General features: G+C 29.9%; 4 protein-coding genes across 13 annotated transcripts; 2 read left to right on the plus strand and 2 right to left on the minus strand.

Moving 5' to 3' along the window:
* Nucleotides 1-1,251: 1,251 nt before the first annotated feature.
* On the minus strand, nt 1,252-8,191 carry tapas (tudor domain-containing protein 7 tapas). Its single transcript, XM_069110991.1, has 17 exons — nt 7,990-8,191; nt 6,488-6,637; nt 6,078-6,286; nt 5,896-5,999; nt 5,372-5,483; nt 4,972-5,301; nt 4,746-4,913; nt 4,265-4,621; nt 4,010-4,177; nt 3,672-3,929; nt 3,336-3,581; nt 2,911-3,261; nt 2,609-2,826; nt 2,315-2,528; nt 2,050-2,168; nt 1,791-1,942; nt 1,252-1,705 (listed from the first exon to the last, which is right to left on the minus strand). The coding sequence occupies exons 2-17, from the start codon at nt 6,567-6,569 to the stop codon at nt 1,482-1,484; spliced, it is 3,312 nt and encodes a 1,103-aa protein (XP_068967092.1). The 5' UTR covers nt 6,570-6,637; nt 7,990-8,191; the 3' UTR covers nt 1,252-1,481.
* Nucleotides 8,192-11,547: 3,356 nt separating this feature from the next.
* pAbp (poly(A) binding protein) lies at nt 11,548-14,747 on the minus strand. Of its 2 annotated transcripts, XM_069110710.1 has the most exons (5): nt 14,229-14,747; nt 13,330-13,640; nt 12,305-13,250; nt 11,774-12,230; nt 11,548-11,678 (listed from the first exon to the last, which is right to left on the minus strand). In XM_069110710.1, the coding sequence occupies exons 1-4, from the start codon at nt 14,419-14,421 to the stop codon at nt 11,788-11,790; spliced, it is 1,893 nt and encodes a 630-aa protein (XP_068966811.1). In that variant the 5' UTR covers nt 14,422-14,747; the 3' UTR covers nt 11,548-11,678; nt 11,774-11,787. The 2 variants fall into 2 exon arrangements, with proteins under 2 accessions (XP_068966811.1, XP_068966810.1); XM_069110709.1 differs by having other exon boundaries at nt 11,548-12,230.
* Nucleotides 14,748-15,922: 1,175 nt separating this feature from the next.
* LOC138178650 (cytochrome b-c1 complex subunit 7) lies at nt 15,923-16,883 on the plus strand. 2 transcript variants are annotated; one of them, XM_069110719.1, is made up of 4 exons: nt 15,923-16,083; nt 16,177-16,254; nt 16,427-16,593; nt 16,692-16,883. In XM_069110719.1, the coding sequence occupies exons 1-4, from the start codon at nt 16,047-16,049 to the stop codon at nt 16,767-16,769; spliced, it is 360 nt and encodes a 119-aa protein (XP_068966820.1). In that variant the 5' UTR covers nt 15,923-16,046; the 3' UTR covers nt 16,770-16,883. The 2 variants fall into 2 exon arrangements, with proteins under 2 accessions (XP_068966820.1, XP_068966821.1); XM_069110720.1 differs by having other exon boundaries at nt 15,930-16,083; nt 16,177-16,224.
* Nucleotides 16,884-17,451: 568 nt separating this feature from the next.
* NaPi-III (Na[+]-dependent inorganic phosphate cotransporter type III) lies at nt 17,452-20,904 on the plus strand. Of its 8 annotated transcripts, none has more exons than XM_069110657.1 (8): nt 17,452-17,626; nt 17,740-17,796; nt 18,056-18,256; nt 18,368-19,151; nt 19,247-19,453; nt 19,525-19,735; nt 19,823-20,460; nt 20,563-20,904. In XM_069110657.1, the coding sequence occupies exons 4-8, from the start codon at nt 18,948-18,950 to the stop codon at nt 20,791-20,793; spliced, it is 1,491 nt and encodes a 496-aa protein (XP_068966758.1). In that variant the 5' UTR covers nt 17,452-17,626; nt 17,740-17,796; nt 18,056-18,256; nt 18,368-18,947; the 3' UTR covers nt 20,794-20,904. The 8 variants fall into 8 exon arrangements, with proteins under 8 accessions (XP_068966758.1, XP_068966757.1, XP_068966759.1 ...); XM_069110656.1 differs by having other exon boundaries at nt 18,060-18,256; XM_069110658.1 differs by having other exon boundaries at nt 17,745-17,796.
* Nucleotides 20,905-20,914: the final 10 nt, after the last annotated feature.

The raw sequence follows: 20,914 nt of genomic DNA on the forward strand, positions 1-20,914 counted from the left end.
CAACACATATAAGAATAAATAAGACATTTTATCCATTTATACGTTCTGGAATTATTAAATATATGTAGTCGTATTAAACATTCATCAAATAAAACACACATTTCGAAATATATTTATTATTAATATATCATACTATATTGATATTAACACAGGAGGTTTTTGAAATAAGAATCCTTACATTTATGGAAACGTTAGTATTTATTGGCACCTTTCATCAAGTTATTATTATCAAAAATAATATTTTACCGCAACGTAACATTAAGTTATAATATTGTATCTTACTACATTAACAAAACAAAAATATTCTTCATAAAGCAATATTCGCAAATATATATTTGTATATATATATGCATAAATATATATCATGTTTTACTAATATATCGCATATATATCTAATCTAATTGAATACTGAAGTAAAGAAATAATTATCTAAGACAAAATAAATTCGTAGTATACACTACAAGAAATAAATTTACCTTTCTTCTATTAACCAAAAACAATTAAAACATATAGGACATTATAATATTCTTAAATTATATATAGTTAGATTATGTTAACAATTTAAATTGACAAGTCAATAACAAAATTGAAAGCATGTTATAATAGAAAAAAAGGTAAACAACAAAGTATTTATCACATACAAAACACAAACAATAGCTTGCAATCACTCGTGGATAGCATGTTACCCTAGGGTGTTTAATACCCTAACACAAATAATTAAAAAAAAATGGAGAATAACCAATGTATTGGAAGTAAAAAAAATGGAATGCTTTTTGTCAAAACATTTTTATCGCAGCTTTTGTCACAGTTTTTGTCACAATTTTGTCACAGTTTTTGTCACAGTTTTTGTCACAGTTTTTGTCACAGTTTTTGTCACAGTTTTTGTCACAGTTTTTGTCACAGTTTTGTTGTCTTTTATACGACACAGCCAAACTTGTTAATATAGAACAAAAATTAAATTTAAGAAGTTTGAAAAAATAAAGAATCTTAAAAACATAGAATATTATAACAAAAATATATAAAATACTTTATAAGAATGTGTATATATAATGTTTAAAAGTTAGTTCAATAAATTATTATTTTCTTGAAAAATAAAAAGCTATAACTTTTCAATGACATAATTATAGATATAGACATAGATAATATATGTATATGTATAATGTACACATACACGTATTACGTACGTTTGGTGTATGTGTATATACATTCATATAGTTTCTATTATATTTTCATTACTTCTGTCTGGGACAGTTAACGATGCTATGGGTTTTGCATATACTATTAAATAGAAATATTATTTTTATATACAAACAACTAAATTCTCGAGCGTAAAACAGTAAAACTGTACAAAGATATCACTTAGCACTTACGTAGGAAACAAATACATGTATTCCATGCCGAAATTGTCAAAACTAATTTAACCATTAGTGTTCACTATGATACTCCTATTTTATATCAACTGTATCCAAGTATATATCGCTTTAATCATTTAATGTAGCTCGACCTTCCTCAATTAAAAGTTGATCGATGTAAATATCTTCAGCTGTATTAACGTCTATCAATTTTAAACCCAATATAGTATCGGCCGGGGAAAATCCATCAGACTTAGATTCGTAAACTATTGATACAAAATTTTTATCCACGACTAATTCTTGAAACCTTAAACTATCTTCAACAGACCAGTCAACGTTAATCGGTCGTATACCTGTTTAAATCAGTAACAAAATTTACGAAGTAAAACTCTGCATCTTGAAAACAAATTAAAACTGGAAGACAAAACAATTACATACCAGCAAGTCTTGCCTTAATAGCTTGATACGGTAGTTCTAAGAATTCACTTTTCAAAGGTTGTAATTTATTTAATGGTAGTACTGATACATCTCCGAAATCGCAGAAGTAAACGCTAACCATATTTTCTTTAATGATACTTGAAATGCATACCCTTAAAAATAATTGAGAATAAATAGAAATTATTAATTAATATCAATAACTCCATAATGTAAAGTTCAGACTTGAAATATGTATTTATAGATCACTTTTTATTTATACCTATACCAGTGACTGTCAATGTGTTGAGCTGCATAAAGTTTGCCTTCTTTTACTGATTCTGGAGTTGGAGTTGGACCTTTGTATACTTGACAAGCTTCTTGTAATTGAATCATCATTGACTAAAATTATAAAAATATATACATTTAATTTATATAAAATATATACTTTTTTATATAATATAATTATAAAATAATACAGTATAATTATATATATAATTGTAATACATATTTTATACCTAACAAAATAGATAAAAAATTACATTTACCTCTAATGAACGTTTATCGTCAAATGGTTGAACAGTAAAATTTCCGGGATGGGCAGCCATTGTTACATGAACATCAAAATATTCGCCAATGCCTGAAATTTTTGGTGGTTTTAAAGACTTTACAACGTCATCATCTTCACTTCCTGCGAATTTAGAATTCATACGCTCGATGCGTTTCCTTGGTTTTATATTATTGTTACCATCCCCATGTGTTCTGCAAATATAATAAAAATAACAATTGCTTATTATTTTCTTATTTGTAGTAACATTTATCAATACTTTCATATACTATACTTCGTAATTTCCTCTTCAAGAGCCAAGGTGTTATTGACAGAAACAAGCATATTACTTGGTTGAATTCGTTTAAATAATTCCACAACTGGTGTCCCCTTTATAGACGATACAACTTTTACAATAAGTGGTTCACCTTTTGGTGCAAGTTCTGCAAGTTTCGCAACCATCTTTTCATTAAACATTGATTTATCAATGTTATGAAGATGTACCTTCAATGCCTATTATTATGAATGCATTGTTAAAATTTGTTCTAATATATTAGATTTTTAAATTTTTATCAAATATCCAAATTAAAATCTTACCTGAGGAGGATAATTTGCTAAAACTTGAGATAATGTTTCTAAAGAAAGAAGATTGCTTTTTGTTACAGTGACAGTCTTACCAAAATCAATTAAAAATGCTCTTAATTGATTGTAAAAGCTGTCACTTACGATTTTCCCCCTGTACCAATTATTATTTACTGACACAAAGTATGTTTTACTAGAATCAACTGTGGTTACAATACAACTCTCTAGATCTTCTGTGTTTAGTCCAGTACATATTAATCGATTTAATAAATTAACCAAAAGTTTCATACTTTCAGACTGCACTTGTACATAAACATCACCATTTTGTTCTACATGAGAAATAAATACTTCTGATACTTGTCCTTCCTATAAATAATAAAAAAACATTACTTTTTGTCGAAAATTCAAGAACATCTTCTGGAATACAAACAAGTACTTACCACATCTAATTTAGGAGCAACTAATACGTTTTGTGAGATTTGTTTAAACAATTCTAAATTCAAATTAATGTCATCTGGTCCATGCGTATCATAAAACACAACTGTCGCAGAGAGATCATTCTGATCTTTCTTGCGATTTCGTACTTCAACATATAAAGCACGGTCAAGCAGACATTTTTCAATTGCTATCACAGTGCTATCACAGTCATTGAAATCTTCCAAACCATAAAGACACAGCCTTAATGCCTATATATAATTTAATACAATTGTTTACAAATATTTTTAATAATATTATAAAGTTTGTATCTTAATAAAAATGATTCATAAATATCATACCTGAGCAGGAAGCACACAAAACTTTTTATCCAATATTTGTAATCTACTATAATGGTAAATATCTTCATCACCATGATCGATAAATGAAACTGTAACCATTCCAGTTGTGATATTAAAATCTACACAACGAACTCTGTGCCATGATTCGTCTTCAAACACAACATAGTAATTTCCAATTTCAATAAGTGGTGCTTTTAGAGATTGTTGGATATCACTGTAATGTTTACTCATTTCGGTGGTCATAATGTCAAATTCATCCTACATAAAGATCATGTAAGTAAATATAAATAATAATTATAAAAAAAGATTATATATAGAAAGATTTTTTTTTAACTTACACTATATGCATCTCCTACAATTCTAGCCCATATTTCAACAGTACTTATAACGTATGTAACAGACACAATCCAAAATTCTTCTTCCGGTAATTGCAATTGTCCAGGTGCAACAGGACCAATTGGATGCAGTTGTATTTTATCTGTCTTTAATGATGTTGTATTTCGTATCTAAAAATATATATATTAAATAATAATTGTATTTCTTTCATATACGTACATAAAACAGCCTATAGTTTACAAAACACATTATTTTACCTTTTCACGTAAATCCGACGAGGTAAACCGACGTAGAATTACCGAATTATCTACACCCTTTTCTAAAACAATTTCTGAGCTCGTCTCAATAACTTTTTCCCAGTTTCCAGGTAAAATTTCCTCGTACTGTTGTTTATAATACATGGGTATCTGATGCATAAAGATACCATTTGGATGAGCATCTATTATGGACAGAACTCGTTCTTTTATTATGCTTTTGTCTTTAGTTTCATTAAAACAGGAAGATGAACCATATTTTTCAGTTAGATCAAGCAAGGCAAATTTCGCCGCAAGCTTTTGTGCCTCGTCCTCAGTATGTGCTTGTTCCGGATAACTTGAATATCCGTGAGGACCAATCTAAAAATATATTTTTAATGTTTTATATCTGCTATAAATTACTATTTATTTCTTATTGTCGTTAATTTATACTTCAATATATGAATAATTTCTTTCAGAAAAATATCAAAACAATTTCACAAACCTTAACTTGTGCAAACACAGCCGGTTCTTTAGTATTTTTAATTGTTGTAGGACAGATTTGATACATAGGTTCTGGAAGATTTAGTACACTAGCTCTTCGTTTCAATTCTTCTCTTGGATCAGTAGGTTGTAATTTTGGCACAATTTTTCTAGTATTACCTAATGCCGCCTACAAATATAACTTATTAATCATATATTGCATAATTTAGTAATTAATAAATACTTACAGGTAATTTTGTTGATTGTTGAAGTTTCATTTTACTATCTGCTAAAACTTGTCCAGGTGAGAAAGGTGACAACACTTCAGGTGATTGAGGCAGTGTTGAAATGTTGGTGCGTATATCCATCAATGAAGGAATAGGATTTACTTTAAGTCTGTCGTTTGGACTTGAAATTTTTTTAGGAAGCATTTCCACATTGATATTAGCATTCTTTGAATGTTGACTTATCACAGATGTTACTGTCCTTAGATTGTTCTTTATTTGTGTCTCATCTTTAGACTTGTTAATACTTTGGTTTGTTGATAAAACAGAATTCACTTGTCTATCTTTCAGTCTCTAAAAATTAAAATAAATTTCTCTCCTTCAGTACCAAAATATGTAATCTCATCAGGTATATATTACTTACTTTACTAGGAGAACTTGGTGGTATACCACAATTAGATTGTATATATCTGGGTTTCTCACTATTTTGATGAATAGTAATTTTGGTTGACATTGCAGGAAAATACATATTTTGTCTAAAATAACAAATATTCAAATATGTGTGTGTGTGTGTGTGTGTGTGTGTGTGTGTGTGTGTGTGTGCGTGTGTGCGTGTGTGCGTGTGTGCGTGTGTGCGTGTGTGTGCGTGTGTGCGTGTGTGCGTGTGTGTGTGCGTGTGTGTGTGTGTGTGTGTGTGTGTGTGTGTGTGTGTGTGTGTGTGTGTGTGTGTGTGTGTGTGTACACGCACATACACACACGCGCGCGTACGCACACACAAAATATATTCCATCTACAGTTTTGAATATCTCTTAAAATTTATATACTAACAACATTTCAAAAATATAAAGAAGAATTAATTATTTGTGAAGGATTATTTTCTAGTTATTTTTTATATGTAACATTTAGGACATAAAAAAATGAAATACAGATGATGCATTCTACACTTACTTTCCACTCATTTGTGAATATAAATTATTATTAAAACTTCTTATATTGCCAAAATTTCTTGTCATCATAGGCTTACGAAATGGTGTTGGTCTTTTGGTATTCACCTAAAGCAATACAACATTAAAGATAATGTAATATACAATAAAATGATATAAAACGGTATAGATGAATAACAGACCTACCATTTTATTATATTTTTTATTTGCTGTCTTTTGTCGAGCAATTAACTTTGTAATATGTGCAGATTCTCCAGTAGGTACAGCCTCCACAAAACAATCTTTTCCTTTCTCAGTAATCTTAACACTAGGGACAGTACGTAAAAAGGCAACCAAAGATTGATACCCTAACTTTCGAAATGGTATATTTTCATCAATGAGCAATCTATAATCTTCTGCAAAAAGTGTTAATATAAATATTTTTTACAGCTGCATTATAAACATACAATGTAAAATTGTTAATTTTTATTTACTTTAGTTAATATATGTATGGTTTATAGAAATATAAACATTCCAAATGAATATTATGAAAATTTAAGTAAATTATAATAAGATTAAATAGTGATAAAAAAAGCTCCTTAAAAGAAAGAACTTACTATTTAGATCGTCCATCTTGACTCCACCTTTTGAAGATATGAGACATGCACGTACATTTTTTATTACTTCTTCTCTTTCCATTATTGCTTTTTTGTATATTTAAAAATGTTAATAAATGTGTATATAAATTATATTTACAAAGTAAAATTCTGAAAATATTTAAACATCAGATAAATGACTTGATACATAATTTTTAACGAAGTACATTCTGAATAATAATGTTTAAATAATATAATTACTAATTAAATGCTTAGTACTTATAAAAAAAATTATATTAATTTACTAGAACAACATTAATGGGTTAATGTTTATTTATAATATAATGTAAATATTGTTTATTTATTAACCACTTTAAAATAAAATCATACAAAAAACATTTATAGATATTTGTAAAATATAAATCTTATTGTAATAATATAAATATTTTTTATAATATAAGTACAAATAGTAATTGTATAAAATATTTTTCAAACAATTTTTATGTTCGATTATTTTATTATTCTTCAATATTTTACATATGCTTGACGAAAAATGTTATGCTTTGACAAAAGGTATTACAATCAAGTTATGAGAATTGCATCTTGGGAAATGTTAAACGAGATAAAATACAATAAATATTATGTAGTTTCTTTTTAACAACTTACTTCTGTTATATATTTTAAAATTATATCGTACACTGATGCGAGAATGAAACAAAGGATTGGAAATATACAATAATTAGTATTTCTGACTTATAATTGGGATCTCGGATAATGCCGGCAAATGGCGATCAGATCGGTAGTGTAAAAATTGGTGAAACACACAAAATTGTCAAATACATATTGTTGTTAACAAAGGATAGATACTTACTAATTATTTGAAATACGATGTAATACATTTGATACATTATAAAAAAAACATTTTCGCTTCCAAATATTTACATTCTACCATAAAATTCTCATGACAAAATTAATTCACATACTTCATAAAATTTTACTGCGAAATTTTATACATATATTGATATATACAACATTTAATTTTAATATCGTTTTTAATTAAAATCATGTACACTCCCTATACATATACATCGAAGTCATAGTACGAGAGCTAATGTAATAGTTTAAGCTACGTAATTGTACCATAGTAATATTATCTAACTATACGCTTACTAACTGGAATAAATTTGACAAACGATATAAATATTATGTACACTTATTTTGCAAAACTAAATACGTCGTTACTTTGACGTCATATGAAAAGATAAACCAATCATAATTCCTGATGACATGTAACGAGTACACAAAATCGAATGTAAAAAAGTAGTGGCAACAGCTGCATATCAAATTATGGGCAATTCATATATTTTCGGTAGGTATTATCGTTCTCATATTAATCAAAGTATAAATTAGTAATATATAACAATCTTTAATTTATTAAAATTTCAAAATTATCTGAGCACTGGGAGAATACTTCAAGAAAAAAAATTAGGCCACCGTTATACATGCATAAAAATCAAAGGTACCTTATTTCTCTTCAAATGTCGCACATATATAATATATTATAAACTTCTCTTGTAACTCCACTAAACTTTGTCACTTCTTATACAAATATATCATAATTTGACAATAGCTCGACTGAATCTATCTCGAACATTGCCTTCTCTTCACTATTCGTGAAAACCGATTTCCAAACTCTATTACATCTCCGCAGAGAACTATCCAGCATATTATTTGTTGAAGTTGAACACGAAATGCTTCATTCATCCAATCAGACTCTTCCTGTGCCCCCTCCATTTCTAGGTAATGAACCAATCATCGGCCAGGTTTAAGTAGCGGTATATTTAAGAAGTCATAATTTTCTATTATATGCTTCTAATTGTTACTAATATTTATATGTGCGTTGTAAACGATAAATTATTAATAATAATCATATAATATTAATGATAATGCATAATATTAAGTAATTATTTTAAGAACTTTCAATAACGTTCAAACGTAGTTTTAAGCAAATTTAATTGTTCTATAAATATACCATGCATTTGAAACTAATTATAATAATATTTAAGCTTAATAGGAATTCTTATATATTAGATCTACTCAATATAAAAAAATCGAAATTGCTCTAACTCAACTAACTAATCATACTTTTAAATGAAATCTAATCGCTATCACTCATTATCATAATAAAACATAGTAAGTTTTCTTCATCTTGAAACAATTTTAAGTAATCTTTTAATAATAACTTAATTCTCATATACAGAGACGTAATACTATGAAAAGAATATTTTAAAGAAGTAAACTTTGACGAGATATTATGTACACCATATATATTTCTTTGATACTTTTACGTATAAGCTGGTATCTACCTAGAATTTCATCCCACTTTTCTTTAGTATCGCAGTTAATCTTTTTAACTGATAATAATTATCAATTACCATTTTCTATCATTTAGATTTAAGCATTAGATTCAACTAGAATCAAACATACTATAAACTCTTATAATCCAAGTTACAGTACCACGCCAAAATAATTTACTTATAATTCTCAATGAGAATTGATTGTAAATAGTCTATCAAATAAAAAAAAAATTTTCTATCTGAGAATGTAAGAAAATGTGAAGTTCGAACACCTAGGATGGCTAACTGGCCTTCGTCACCCTGTGGATAGAGAAAGCGTCAACACTTAAGGGTGCTATAAATTAAGTCCTCATCCGCTTAGTGCGTGGGTCAACGGGCCCCGACGTCTTATAATTGCGACGTCTGAAAATGCGAAGCTTCGAATGCCTGCAGCGATTACCTCGGTTCCTTTATCTCTGGTTCTAGGAAGAGATAGCGAAGTCACTTGAGAATGTCGTAAACTATGCCCTCTCCTTTGCTAGCGTATAAAATTTCGATGACCAGATATCAAGATGAGTTTATAATACGCTTATTATATATAAGGTTTACGAAATGACCATGCTTTACGGAGTACTTTATGGATTTCAATAAAAACAAGCCACTCTTGAAATAAAACAGATGTTCTTTATTTTTAGTAGCGCTGACCTGAAATGAAGGAAAGGATACTTTCTCTGTTGTCTGTTCTTTGTAGTACGTCGTAAAAGTCAATAGATGCAAGGCTATTTATATTATTGAAGAATTTCGGTTCTATCTCTATGAAAGCAAATAATTGAAGAAGTTAGCTACGTAACTAAATTGAAGAAATTTGGAACTTTTTATGGATCAGCAATTAGCAACATTGTATTTCCTAAAACAACTTGAAGAAGCGTTCAGACAATCGATATTATTGTTTAAGATTGCCAACATTACTCTAAACCAGCAATTCTTAACCTGTGGTCCAGGAACCCAGGAAGTCCTCACACATATAGGTTATTATTGTATGTGTTATCCAAATAAAAAATATTTAGTACATATATATATTTATATACTTATAATGAATCTCTTCTCTCAAAAATTTAAAGATATTGAATAAAAAAACAAGTTATATAATTTTTTAATGGGAAAAGAAATCGTGAAAATTAATACAAAATACCTAGGTAGACCACATAGGAATTCATCTAAATCTCCAGGTCACCGATCTCCTTGACAATAGTATACAAATACGAAGGTACAGGACTTTTGAGACAAAAGGCACTAAACTCACCATCGTAATTAAAAAAAATATATTCAACGACCAGAAATACCCAAGGGCCAAACATATATTTAATTAAAAAGTATAGAAGAACATACTGCGTGTTGGTCTCGTCAAAAGCCTGTACCAACAACATATTTGCTTATAATTTCTTGTAATTAGGAGATTAATTGCAAATAATCTTGCGACATGAAAAAAGTTTCTACAATGAACGTAATAAAATAGTTAGAATAATTCGTTATTTGAAATAATTGAATAATGCCGATTTAGATTTGGATTTGGTAATAAATGAAAAAATAGTTTGAAAGTATATTAAATTTTATTATACAGCGTAACGTGGTCAACCGATTAGAGATTGAACCTAGAATAGATTTTTTTATCCGACACCTCGTTTTGAAAAAAATTGAGTTTGAAAAATACGGTTGTGTTTTTAATTTTTCTTCAGATAATTTCCTCGTTTTACTCGTAAAAGAAATATTTCAGGTGAAGAGAGTTCGTAAGACACACTGTATGTAATAAGCATTTCTTATGATCACTATGCATACTACTATCAGTTACTACAGCATTATATTCTCATTATTAGATTACACATTTTTATACAAATTAGTATTCTTGCAAATCTAATTAAACAAGTGGAATCTAAGTAGAAATTTATTTCATTCACTGAATATTGTAATAAATACTATACTTTGGATATTTTTGTACATCATGTGCATTTTTTTAAATGTTACATTTTCTATAAATGCCTAAAATCTACAGTCTACTAATTATTTTTATTTATATTTCAATAATTCGTACGAATTTTACAGATATAAATATAAGTTCCTGTCTCTTTTATGTTCTTACTTACTTATTACACTTAATTACCAAGATCACTGATTGCGCTTTGTGTAATTTTTGTAAAAATAATTGAAGTTTAGAAATATATAATTTAGAAAATACTTATTGCTATTTGATTAATATCAACACATAATCCCAGATATTGATAATGTTATCATTAATTGTTAATATTAAAAAATATGTGCCAAAATAACGTGGATAATAAAATAATTTCACTCAAAACAAATGTTCATAATTATATATTTTATTTATTCATAACTTATACAATTTCTGACAAAGAATGATCTATAAAATAAGTTATCCCGATAGTTTTAAATTTATATAACTTGCATACAAAGTATAGGTTAATAAAAACGCACATTTTTTAAATTGTGTTATTAAACTATTTGATACTTTATACCAGTTTATTACAAAAAGAAAAGGGAACAAATATTAACATATAGTTTTAATCAATGTAATCAATGAAGGCCAAATTGCAGTTCAAACTCTTCAAATAATTTATTTTCTATACTTTCATTACATGTGTCATATGAAAGTAAGAATACAAATATCTTAATAATAATTAAAAAAAAAACATTTAAATCAAAATAAGGATCAGGGAAAGAATGAACTCATTTGGTACTTTCAAAGGAAAATTTATTATCATAAAACTTGATGAAAAACCCTTTCATGACCAATTATTAGTTTTGAATAACAATTTGTTCCTGTCATTCTTGCATGTAATAATCCTTAAGCCACCATAAAGCTTCAGAAAAAATTTGATTAAACCAAGGATAATCGCAGAATGAGTAAGAAAAACTGAACAATGTTACGAACGATTAAAGAAGAATAAAATAATACCTTAATTAAGATGTTTACTCTTTTTTAGAAGCCACAGCCTGTTTGGCCTGATGAGCTTGCAATACAGCTACGGCCTCTTCAACCTTGGCTTTCAGCGATTCATTATGCTCCAACATGTGCAGGAGCTCTGAGTTGTCGATCTCCAACAACATTCCAGTGATCTTTCCAGTAAGTTGCGGATACATACATTGAATCAATGGGAAGAGACGCTCTCCCAACATTTGTTTCTGCTCTTGTGGTGGAGCAGCTGCCAACATTGAGGCAGTTAGTGGTTCTTGACCTTGAATATGAACAGCTTGCTGAACAGGAGTAGGAGCAGGAATTGCCATTGCTTGTGGAGGATTACGCATGTTTGAAGTGTATTTGTAATTTGACGGACGGCTTTGAGCTGAAACTCCCACTGCTGGACCAGCCATTGAGCGGTTTTGCATGTTTGCACCGCCAACCGTTTGTTGACCTAAAAGAACAAATAAAATAATTTTACAATTGAAATTTCGAAAATAAATTTTATAGAAATTTAACCTTCATTACCTGTGATAGGTCGAGCAGACAAAGTACTTCGCATAGCACCAGGTTGTGCAGTAGGAGCACGTGGTGCAGCCCTAAATGGACCTTGCATCGTAGCGAAACCTGAACTTCCAGTTTGTGCATTGGGTCGTACTTGATTAGGTTGCGCTGGCCAACGAGGAGTTGTACGAATTTGGGCCATCTGTGCAGGTCCATAGAATCTTTGCGGCTGTGGAATAGTGGGAACGAAATAATTTCCGGCACCACCAGGCTGAAAAATTTGACCCATTTGCTGCATGCGCATGTTTGCTAAACGTTGCATGTATTGAGAAGCAAGATGTGCTTTACGATCTTCTTTACGCTGAGCCAGAGCAACATATAATGGTTTAGTAACTATTATGCGACCGTTCATCTCTGTTACAGCTTTCGTAGCTTCTTCAGGAGCAGAAAAACAGACAAATCCAAAGCCTTTGCTGCGTCCTTCTTCCATCATAACTTTAGCAGAGGTAATTGTTCCAAATGGTGCAAATTCTTTGCGCAACCGCTCGTCATCTATACTATCGTCCAAATTCTTTACGTATAGATTTACACCTTGATAACGATTTAAACGCTCTAATTTCAATTGCTCGAACTTCCTCTTAAGTTCTTGCTGACGCTCTGCCTTCTTTTGCGCCCGTCCAACGTACATACACTTTCCTTCAGCGACCTCTTTTCCATTTAATTCAAGTACAGCTTGTTCAGCTGCGTCAGGATCCTCAAAAGCAACAAAACCGAAACCTCGAGATTTTCCGTCATCTTTAATCATTACTTTATGACTGGTGATGGTCCCATATTTTTCAAACATATCTTTAAGTTTGTCATCTGTCATATCTTCCCCAAAATTCTTTACATAAACATTGGTGAAAAGCTTAGCTTTCTCTCCTAATTCCTTTTCGCGTTCTTTACGGGGTATAAATTTACCAACATATACCTGCACATTAAAAAGATACTATGAAGATTATTGTAAAAAAGATTAAATAAGTAAAGAATAATAATAAGAAAAATATTACCTTTTTTCCATTAAGCAACATGCCATTAACTCTATCAATGGATTTATTTGCTGCTTCCTCAGTTTCAAAATGCACAAAACCATAACCTTTAGAAACGCCAGATTCATCTTGAGCTACTTTGCAACTAAGTATATTACCAAAAGCAGAGAACGTATCATACATTGCTTTATTGTCTATGTTTTTATCTAAATTTTTAATAAAGACATTTCCAACACCAGATTTTCGAAGAGAAGGATCACGTTGAGACCACATGATACGAATTGGCCGCCCCTTTATCATGTCAAAGTTCATGGTATCAAGAGCACGCTCCGCTAAAATGAGCAAAAACTTATTTATTTGCTATTATTATTAAAAATTTACATTAAATTCCGTAACAATGACCAAATTGTTGTTTTGTTTTAATTATATAATTGTGAACTAAAAATTTAAAAAAATGTTCAATCATTTCGTAAAAAATTACAAACGATCTACATATTACATATACAAACAATTCATAAAGTATCCCAATAATACAAACATATTAATAAATTAAAGTACAAAATGAATCATTACGTTATCATTTTAATTTTTATTTAAATTATGATCGTAGATATATACATAATAAATGTCACATATTAAAACCTATTATTGTTAGGACTAGCAGATTTGTATCAAAATATCCGATATCCCAAAACCTTTCCCCAAAACGAAAAAAAAGTATTAGAAAAAATAAGGCATGACTCAATCCAATCAACTGCTACTACTTTGTTCGAAGTAGGTTTCAATATGGTGGTATCGTATGATTCGAAACACGTGTCAAGCACGGACAAATGATGTAATAAAGGATAATGTATCTTGAAAAAACGTAAGATATCCGAGTAAAAAAAAATATTGAAATAAATAAATATGATCATACTCACCATCAGCAGGCTGTTGGAAGTTAACATAAGCGTAACCGAGCGAACGTCGGGTAATCATATCACGACAGACGCGTATCGAGAGTACGGGCCCAGCCGAGGAAAACTTCTCGAAAAGCATCGCCTCCGTGATATCACTATGCAAGTCACCCACGTAAAGTGAGGCCATAGGGTAATTTGGAGCTCCCGGATTCATTATAATATTATTCCCACGTCGTGCAGCTGCTTAAGTTGAAAAATTTCTCTGATTTTTGGTATCTCTCGTTCCTTCAATATGGCTTGCGCTCTTCCGACCACGTTGTTCTTCGTAACGCAATTGATTACTATTTTTTTCCACACTTTACTTACGTTTCGCGGTTTTCAGCTACGGTTTTTCGATTTTTTTGTGTATATTTTTGTAATTTTTATATTTTTTTTGGGTTTTTTTTTTATAGAAGAGTTATTTCACGACTGGAAGTGGGTTGTGTGACCTATTTTGTTGAAAAAGGAGACACAACCACACGTGAACACAACTCTACTCTTTGTGAGGAAGAGGCGCTGGAAGTAGTTCCATTCACGATTATATAGTAACCATCCAACGCACTTGCACGCTGGAAAAGTAGTCCCTCTCGCGAACTGCCATCTATATTCAAATCTAGGTTGTTTTCAAATGTTCCTAGTACGATCAAAGACAAGTCTGGGATAGTCTAGGCACAGCAGTCATATAAATCGTTTATGTTTGTATGACCGTGAGCCTGGACCCGGGTAGTTAGATCATATAATTTATTATATAATTTATATGATTTATATAAGTAGTTTATAGTACTATGGATGAAAGCATCCACCGAGTGAAGCCAAAAAATTAATATGGCGTCAGTTTCAGAAAGCGTTTCGCTCGATATGTTTACAATACCTATGTATATGTATATGTCACACATGCGCGAAGCGATTTCTGAAACCGTCGTCATGTTAACATTTTCGGCTTCACTTGATAGATGCTTTCCCCTAGCAAAAATCACGTGTACATAACTATGGCCATATGAACAAGACTGGACACTCCTATACCAAAAGTACGGTTGTTGTGTACAACCGTGACAATTGTCATATAAACAGGACTGAACACTCCTATACCGAAAATATTAATAAACCCCATTAACTTTTTTGAGTCCATAAAAATCAAGATGGAGGCTAAGAAAAGGTCTTATTCTGCGCATGCGTGACACGTACATACATATACAAAGATACTATGAATGTCTCAAGCAGAGATAGACATTCTACTGGTCTCTGTCTGTCTCACAGAATTATATTTTTCTTAGTCTTTCATGTTGATTTTGTTCGACTCAAAAGACGGACGGTTTTCCCTAGCAAGTGTCTGGACCTGTTTATACGATTGTACCCATATCTGTCTTATACCACATAAATAAAATATATTTTCTTACTTTTATAAACGAAATAATTATCATAATACATATAAAATTTCTTATATAAAAATATCAATTTTTAACGTTTTTTAAAACGTCCAAATGTACCAAATTTTACATTTTATTTCAAATACATATGTATCTCTGAATGATGATAAATAAATTGATATTTTATACAGCTCACAACTATACGTTTATTTATATTATAATTTTCCTAAAATATGATAATTTATACAATTGCACAAACATAAGATAACTTGTATACTATATTAAAAGTAATTAAGATAATTCATTGAGATGATATATTGATGCTAAGTAACTATACACTATACACTTTAGTATAGTGAGAGTAAGCACGAACGTTAGCAGTTGGAAATTGCAAGTGTGAGCAATTTAGCATTAAGTACGTAAAAGGTCTAATATGGCTAGTCTGCTTAGATACATAATACAAAAATATCGTGAGTAAATTTGTAATTTATAAAATTTTGTACATTAGAAAAGTGCTATACTCTTATATAATTATATATCTATATGTATGTCGTGTTTTATAGCAAACATACAAAAATGGGCATATAATGCTAGTGGATTTAATAAGTATGGTATGAAATATTCATATATTATATTTTTATGTATGTATTACTTGTATTATATATATTCGTGTAATAATTATTATATGAATATATCTTTCAGATGATATATTTTATTACTTTATAATATGAAATGTGTAATGCTACTTTAAATAATTTAATAGAATTTACATAAAAATGTACATTCTAAATGTTTAATTTTATATAAATTTAGGTTTATATAAAGATGACCTTTTGTGGGAGGATGAAGATGTATTAGAAGCATTACGGCGACTACCACCTCATTTAGTAGAAGAACGTAATTTCCGAATTATCAGAGCCACACAGTTAGATGTTGAACATAAGATTTTACCAAAAGAACAATGGACTAAATGGGAAGAGGTAACTTAATATTATTCAAAGAATCTATTTACATGTTAAATATTTTTGTGATTATTTTATATTTGGAACAATTAAATATTTTATTTGTTACAAAATAGGATGTAGAATACCTTACACCCTATGTAGAGGAAGTAAGAAGAGAACGAGCAGAGAGAGCAAAATGGGATACAGAGTAAATTATAATAATGTAGTAATAAATATATTCATCTTATACTTAAATTGTAATTTCAAGATATTGGTTTGTGTATATAGCATACAGATATTAAATAAACTATCTTTAGGCACTTAAATTCCATTGTTTCAAATATAGTTATTACCATGTGAGAAATGTTACATAATTGATAGTATTTTTTTATATGTTATATATGTTTATATGTTATATATGTTTCATTGTTAAATATTAAAGTAAATAAATTATTCTATATATATGATTCACTTAAAACATTTTTCTTTAATTATTTTTCATTTATATTTTCATATCGTACAAATGTAAAATTAGTTACTAAATTAAAAATTAGTCAACTAAAACAAGTGTAAAATTAGTAATTTGAAATATTAGGATAATGGAAATCATTGAAATATTAGCAGTTAAAAGAAATTAAATATCAGGATTAACGTTTAAAATTAATGAAGATTTAGGTGGATGACTATTTTGTTTAATGATATATTTAAGAGGAAGTGATTATTGCTAGTTATGTCCGCATTAATTGGAACTCATTTAAGGCCCTTTATGCAATGACTTATTCATCATTCCCCCACGAATTTATGTCGCATAGTCAGTGCGTAATACATACATTGTTAATGAGCGCGATGACATTAAAGAGAAGCCTTCACGGGCTTGTAAATGTGAGGATAGAATCAATTTTTTTATCGATTTATATATAAAAGATGACAGAATTGCGATGCAGTAAATAATTTTCGCATTATACTTATAACAGTTTCGCGGGCAAATGGCGGATCAATATTTCACCCCCACGCGGATCTGAGCGGCATCCCCAATTACCAAAGATTTATACAAAGTAATTTAAGTTTTGTGAGTAAAAAAATCTATTTCCGTTTTTTCTTTTTTTTTCTTAGCAGATTTTCAAGTAACTTTTTTCTGTTTTCATTACATACGATGCATATCTTGTACACAATTCTTAAAAGGAAAGCTTTAAAGTGAAAACCACACGGAACATCATATAAGGGATGATACAAAGAATGGTAATTGGAAATCACAACTTAGAAAATTGTTATATACAAATTTAATATAACGCATGATCGAAAATTTCTCTTATTCCAATTATTTACTCTCTTTTTCTTTTATGAACTTAATAGTGTTCGTAACTAGTGTTCATAAAAGTAGTACGTAGTCTTCGAATTTTCGTTGCATTTCGTACACATACTCTTTTTGTAACGAGATAATAAGTTTTTACATTTTCCATTGTACACGCATGGAGAGACACAATAATATCTGTTTAAGTCAGTTCTATTAGGATTGTGAATTCTAATCGAGATATCAAGTGCTGTTATATGAAAAGTGAAAGAGTAACGCCACCCCTTCAAAGTCGAGCGTGAGAAAATTGACAAAACGTTTTACTACGATAATTAAGTTCGCTTTGTGGATGTGAAGTACCTCGTTGTTTAAAATTCATTTTAGGACAATTATAATGTGTGAACAAAGGTAATAAAATAAAATAGTTGCATTGCTTTTAAGAACTTTTATATGTTAATGTAGGAAAGTTAAGACGTATATGAATATTATGTCAAATATGTATATTTCGGTTAATTACAGATGCCGGATGAACAGCGATCAGTGTGTTTTCAAGGAAGGAAAACGCTGATAATGAATCCCCAAAAAATTGATCACAATATTTTATACTTAATACAAAGTAAAAAATTTAAGGAGTTTACACAATAACTCTTTTGATGCTGTTAAAAGCATTCTAATTATACATTGTTGTATGAAGAAAAAACAATGCTATATATATCAGGTGCTGCGCCAAAATACTACCTCTGCTATGTGTACAAAGTTATAAAATTGATTGTTTTAAAAGCAAAATAAAGTTATTAAATATATATATATATATATATATATATATACATATATATGTATGTATATACATCTACACATGTATAGGAATTTAAATATAAATGGAGAAATATATTCTGAACTATAAGTATTTATGTGTAAATGCATAACAGATAAAACTGGAAGCTCTTCCTTGATCCATGTTCTCTTATTCAATAATGTATTATCTACAAATAATATGACAGGAGAACATTCTAACACAATGATCTACTGACAAATGTATAGAAGTAAAAATATCTATATATCAATAGCTCAAAGGAAATAGTCATTGAAGTAATTAAAAATGAGCATACCATACGATGAGAATTTGATATGGATAGTAGTGGTTGGATTCATAGTGGCCTTTATTTTGGCATTTGGAATCGGAGCTAATGATGTTGCAAATAGTTTTGGAACAAGTGTTGGTGCAGGAGTACTTACAATATTCCAAGCTTGCATTTTGGCAACAATCTTTGAAATTGCTGGAGCTGTACTCATTGGCTATAAAGTATTTTCAAAATTTATATATTTTACAAACTCTATCACTATTGTGTTTATGTTACACTATTTTGTTTAAAATATATTAATTGATGCTTACTTTAGGTTTCTGATACTATGAGGAAAGGTATACTAAATGTGACATTATACGAAGGCCATGAAAAAGAATTAATGGTAGGAGCATTATCTAGTTTAGCTGGATCTGGTATCTGGTTAATATTAGCAACAGCATTGCGATTACCTATTTCTGGAACACATTCCATTGTTGGTGCTACAGTTGGTTTCTCACTTGTGTGTAAAGGTACTGCAGGGGTTAGTAAAATTATTATATTAGTTTAAAAATAAATAAACAATATTCCAGGATGTAATAAGCATATTTGTAGGTCAAGTGGGTAGCTCTTGCAAACATAGCAGCATCTTGGTTTGCAAGCCCTGTACTTAGCGGAATTGTATCAGGTGCTATATTTTGGGTTCTAAGAAAATCAGTACTTCAATCTAGTAAGCCTTTAGAACAAGGTCTTTATATTCTCCCATTAGCATATGGACTTACTATTGCTATTAATGTTATATCAGTTGCACATGATGGACCTAAACGTAAATAAATATTGTATTTGTGTTGCAATGATTGATTTTGTTTTATTTCAGCGAAAATTGATGTCATTTCATTAATGTTTGTTTTAGTTTTGATGTTAGATCGAGTGCCATGGTGGGGTAGTGTACTTGCTGCATTAGGTTGTGGCTTATTTTCAGCTGCAATTGTTTATTTATTTGTTGTACCATGGCAAAGGAAAAGGATATTACTTTCATTAAGTAGCAACAAAAAAACAACAACTAAGTTTGGTACCTGTGATAAAAAAGAAACAACAGCATTATCTGTTATTTCTGAAGCTCCAAGTAGCAGTAATAGTAATGGTAATGCAAAAGAAGCAGCGCCAAAATTACGTGGCAATAGCAGTGCCAGCCCTCTCTTAATGGTAGCAGGATCAGACATTGAAGGAACTCAAACTGAAATTGAAAGAAAAAACGAAGAACCACCAGAAGTATCTCAACTCTTTGCTTTTTTGCAAGTATTAACTGCAGCATTTGGCAGTTTTGCTCATGGTGGTAATGATGTCAGTAATGCAATTGGTCCACTTATTGCACTCTGGGCTGTGTATGCAGAGGGATCAGCTAAGCAAGAAGCAGAAACCCCACTGCTTATATTACTTTATGGTGGTTTAGGAATATCGACTGGTCTTTGGGTATGGGGACGTAGAGTAATACAAACTTTAGGACAAGATTTAGCACGGATTACACCAACTACTGGATTTACTATAGAGGTATACATATTTTAGAAATGAAAAATTACAAAACCTAAGAAAAAAATAATGTTCATTGTAACATTTATTACATAAATACATATTATTAAATATAAATTATAGGTAGGAGCAGCAGTAACAGTTTTGTTGGCAAGTAAGGCTGGTTTACCTGTGTCAACAACTCATTGTAAAGTGGGATCTGTTGTCTGTGTGGGATGGGCTTCGCGAGGTGGTGAGGGAGTTTCGTGGAAGTTATTTCGTAATATTGCATTTGCATGGTTAATTACGGTGCCAGTGGCTGGCTGCTTGTCTGCAGGATGTATGGCTATCTTTAAGGAAATAATTAGTTTGTGACTTTAATGCCAAGGCAACTAATCCATTTTAGTGAAAACCATCCAATGCTACTGTTGTCAATAATTTATGCAAAAATAAAGATCAAATATAAATTGACTTAGTTATTCTTTATCTATAAATA

The sequence above is a fragment of the Bombus flavifrons genome, chromosome 4, assembly GCF_040668555.2.
Source record: "Bombus flavifrons isolate JBK064 chromosome 4, iyBomFlav1_principal, whole genome shotgun sequence".
In the NCBI taxonomy this organism is placed as follows: Eukaryota; Metazoa; Arthropoda; class Insecta; order Hymenoptera; family Apidae; genus Bombus; species Bombus flavifrons.

Excerpts from the sequence above, each read along its gene's own strand:
- tapas (XM_069110991.1), bottom strand. The coding sequence starts at position 6,569 with ATGGAAAGAGAAGAAGTAATAAAAAATGTACGTGCATGTCTCATATCT. Across the intron at positions 3,582-3,671 it reads TTTGTGTGCTTCCTGCTCAG|GCATTAAGGCTGTGTCTTTA; the intron begins GTATGATATTTA and ends AATTATATATAG. Across the intron at positions 2,169-2,314 it reads ACGATAAACGTTCATTAGAG|TCAATGATGATTCAATTACA; the intron begins GTAAATGTAATT and ends TTATAATTTTAG.
- pAbp (XM_069110710.1), bottom strand. The coding sequence starts at position 14,421 with ATGAATCCGGGAGCTCCAAATTACCCTATGGCCTCACTTTACGTGGGT. Across the intron at positions 13,641-14,228 it reads CTTCCAACAGCCTGCTGATG|CGGAGCGTGCTCTTGATACC; the intron begins GTGAGTATGATC and ends TGCTCATTTTAG. Across the intron at positions 12,231-12,304 it reads GTCTGCTCGACCTATCACAG|GTCAACAAACGGTTGGCGGT; the intron begins GTAATGAAGGTT and ends TTGTTCTTTTAG.
- LOC138178650 (XM_069110719.1), top strand. The coding sequence starts at position 16,047 with ATGGCTAGTCTGCTTAGATACATAATACAAAAATATC. Across the intron at positions 16,255-16,426 it reads TTCATATATTATATTTTTAT|GTTTATATAAAGATGACCTT; the intron begins GTATGTATTACT and ends ATATAAATTTAG. Across the intron at positions 16,594-16,691 it reads AATGGACTAAATGGGAAGAG|GATGTAGAATACCTTACACC; the intron begins GTAACTTAATAT and ends GTTACAAAATAG.
- NaPi-III (XM_069110655.1), top strand. The coding sequence starts at position 18,948 with ATGAGCATACCATACGATGAGAATTTGATATGGATAGTAGTGGTTGGA. Across the intron at positions 19,454-19,524 it reads TGTGTAAAGGTACTGCAGGG|GTCAAGTGGGTAGCTCTTGC; the intron begins GTTAGTAAAATT and ends GCATATTTGTAG. Across the intron at positions 20,461-20,562 it reads CTACTGGATTTACTATAGAG|GTAGGAGCAGCAGTAACAGT; the intron begins GTATACATATTT and ends TATAAATTATAG.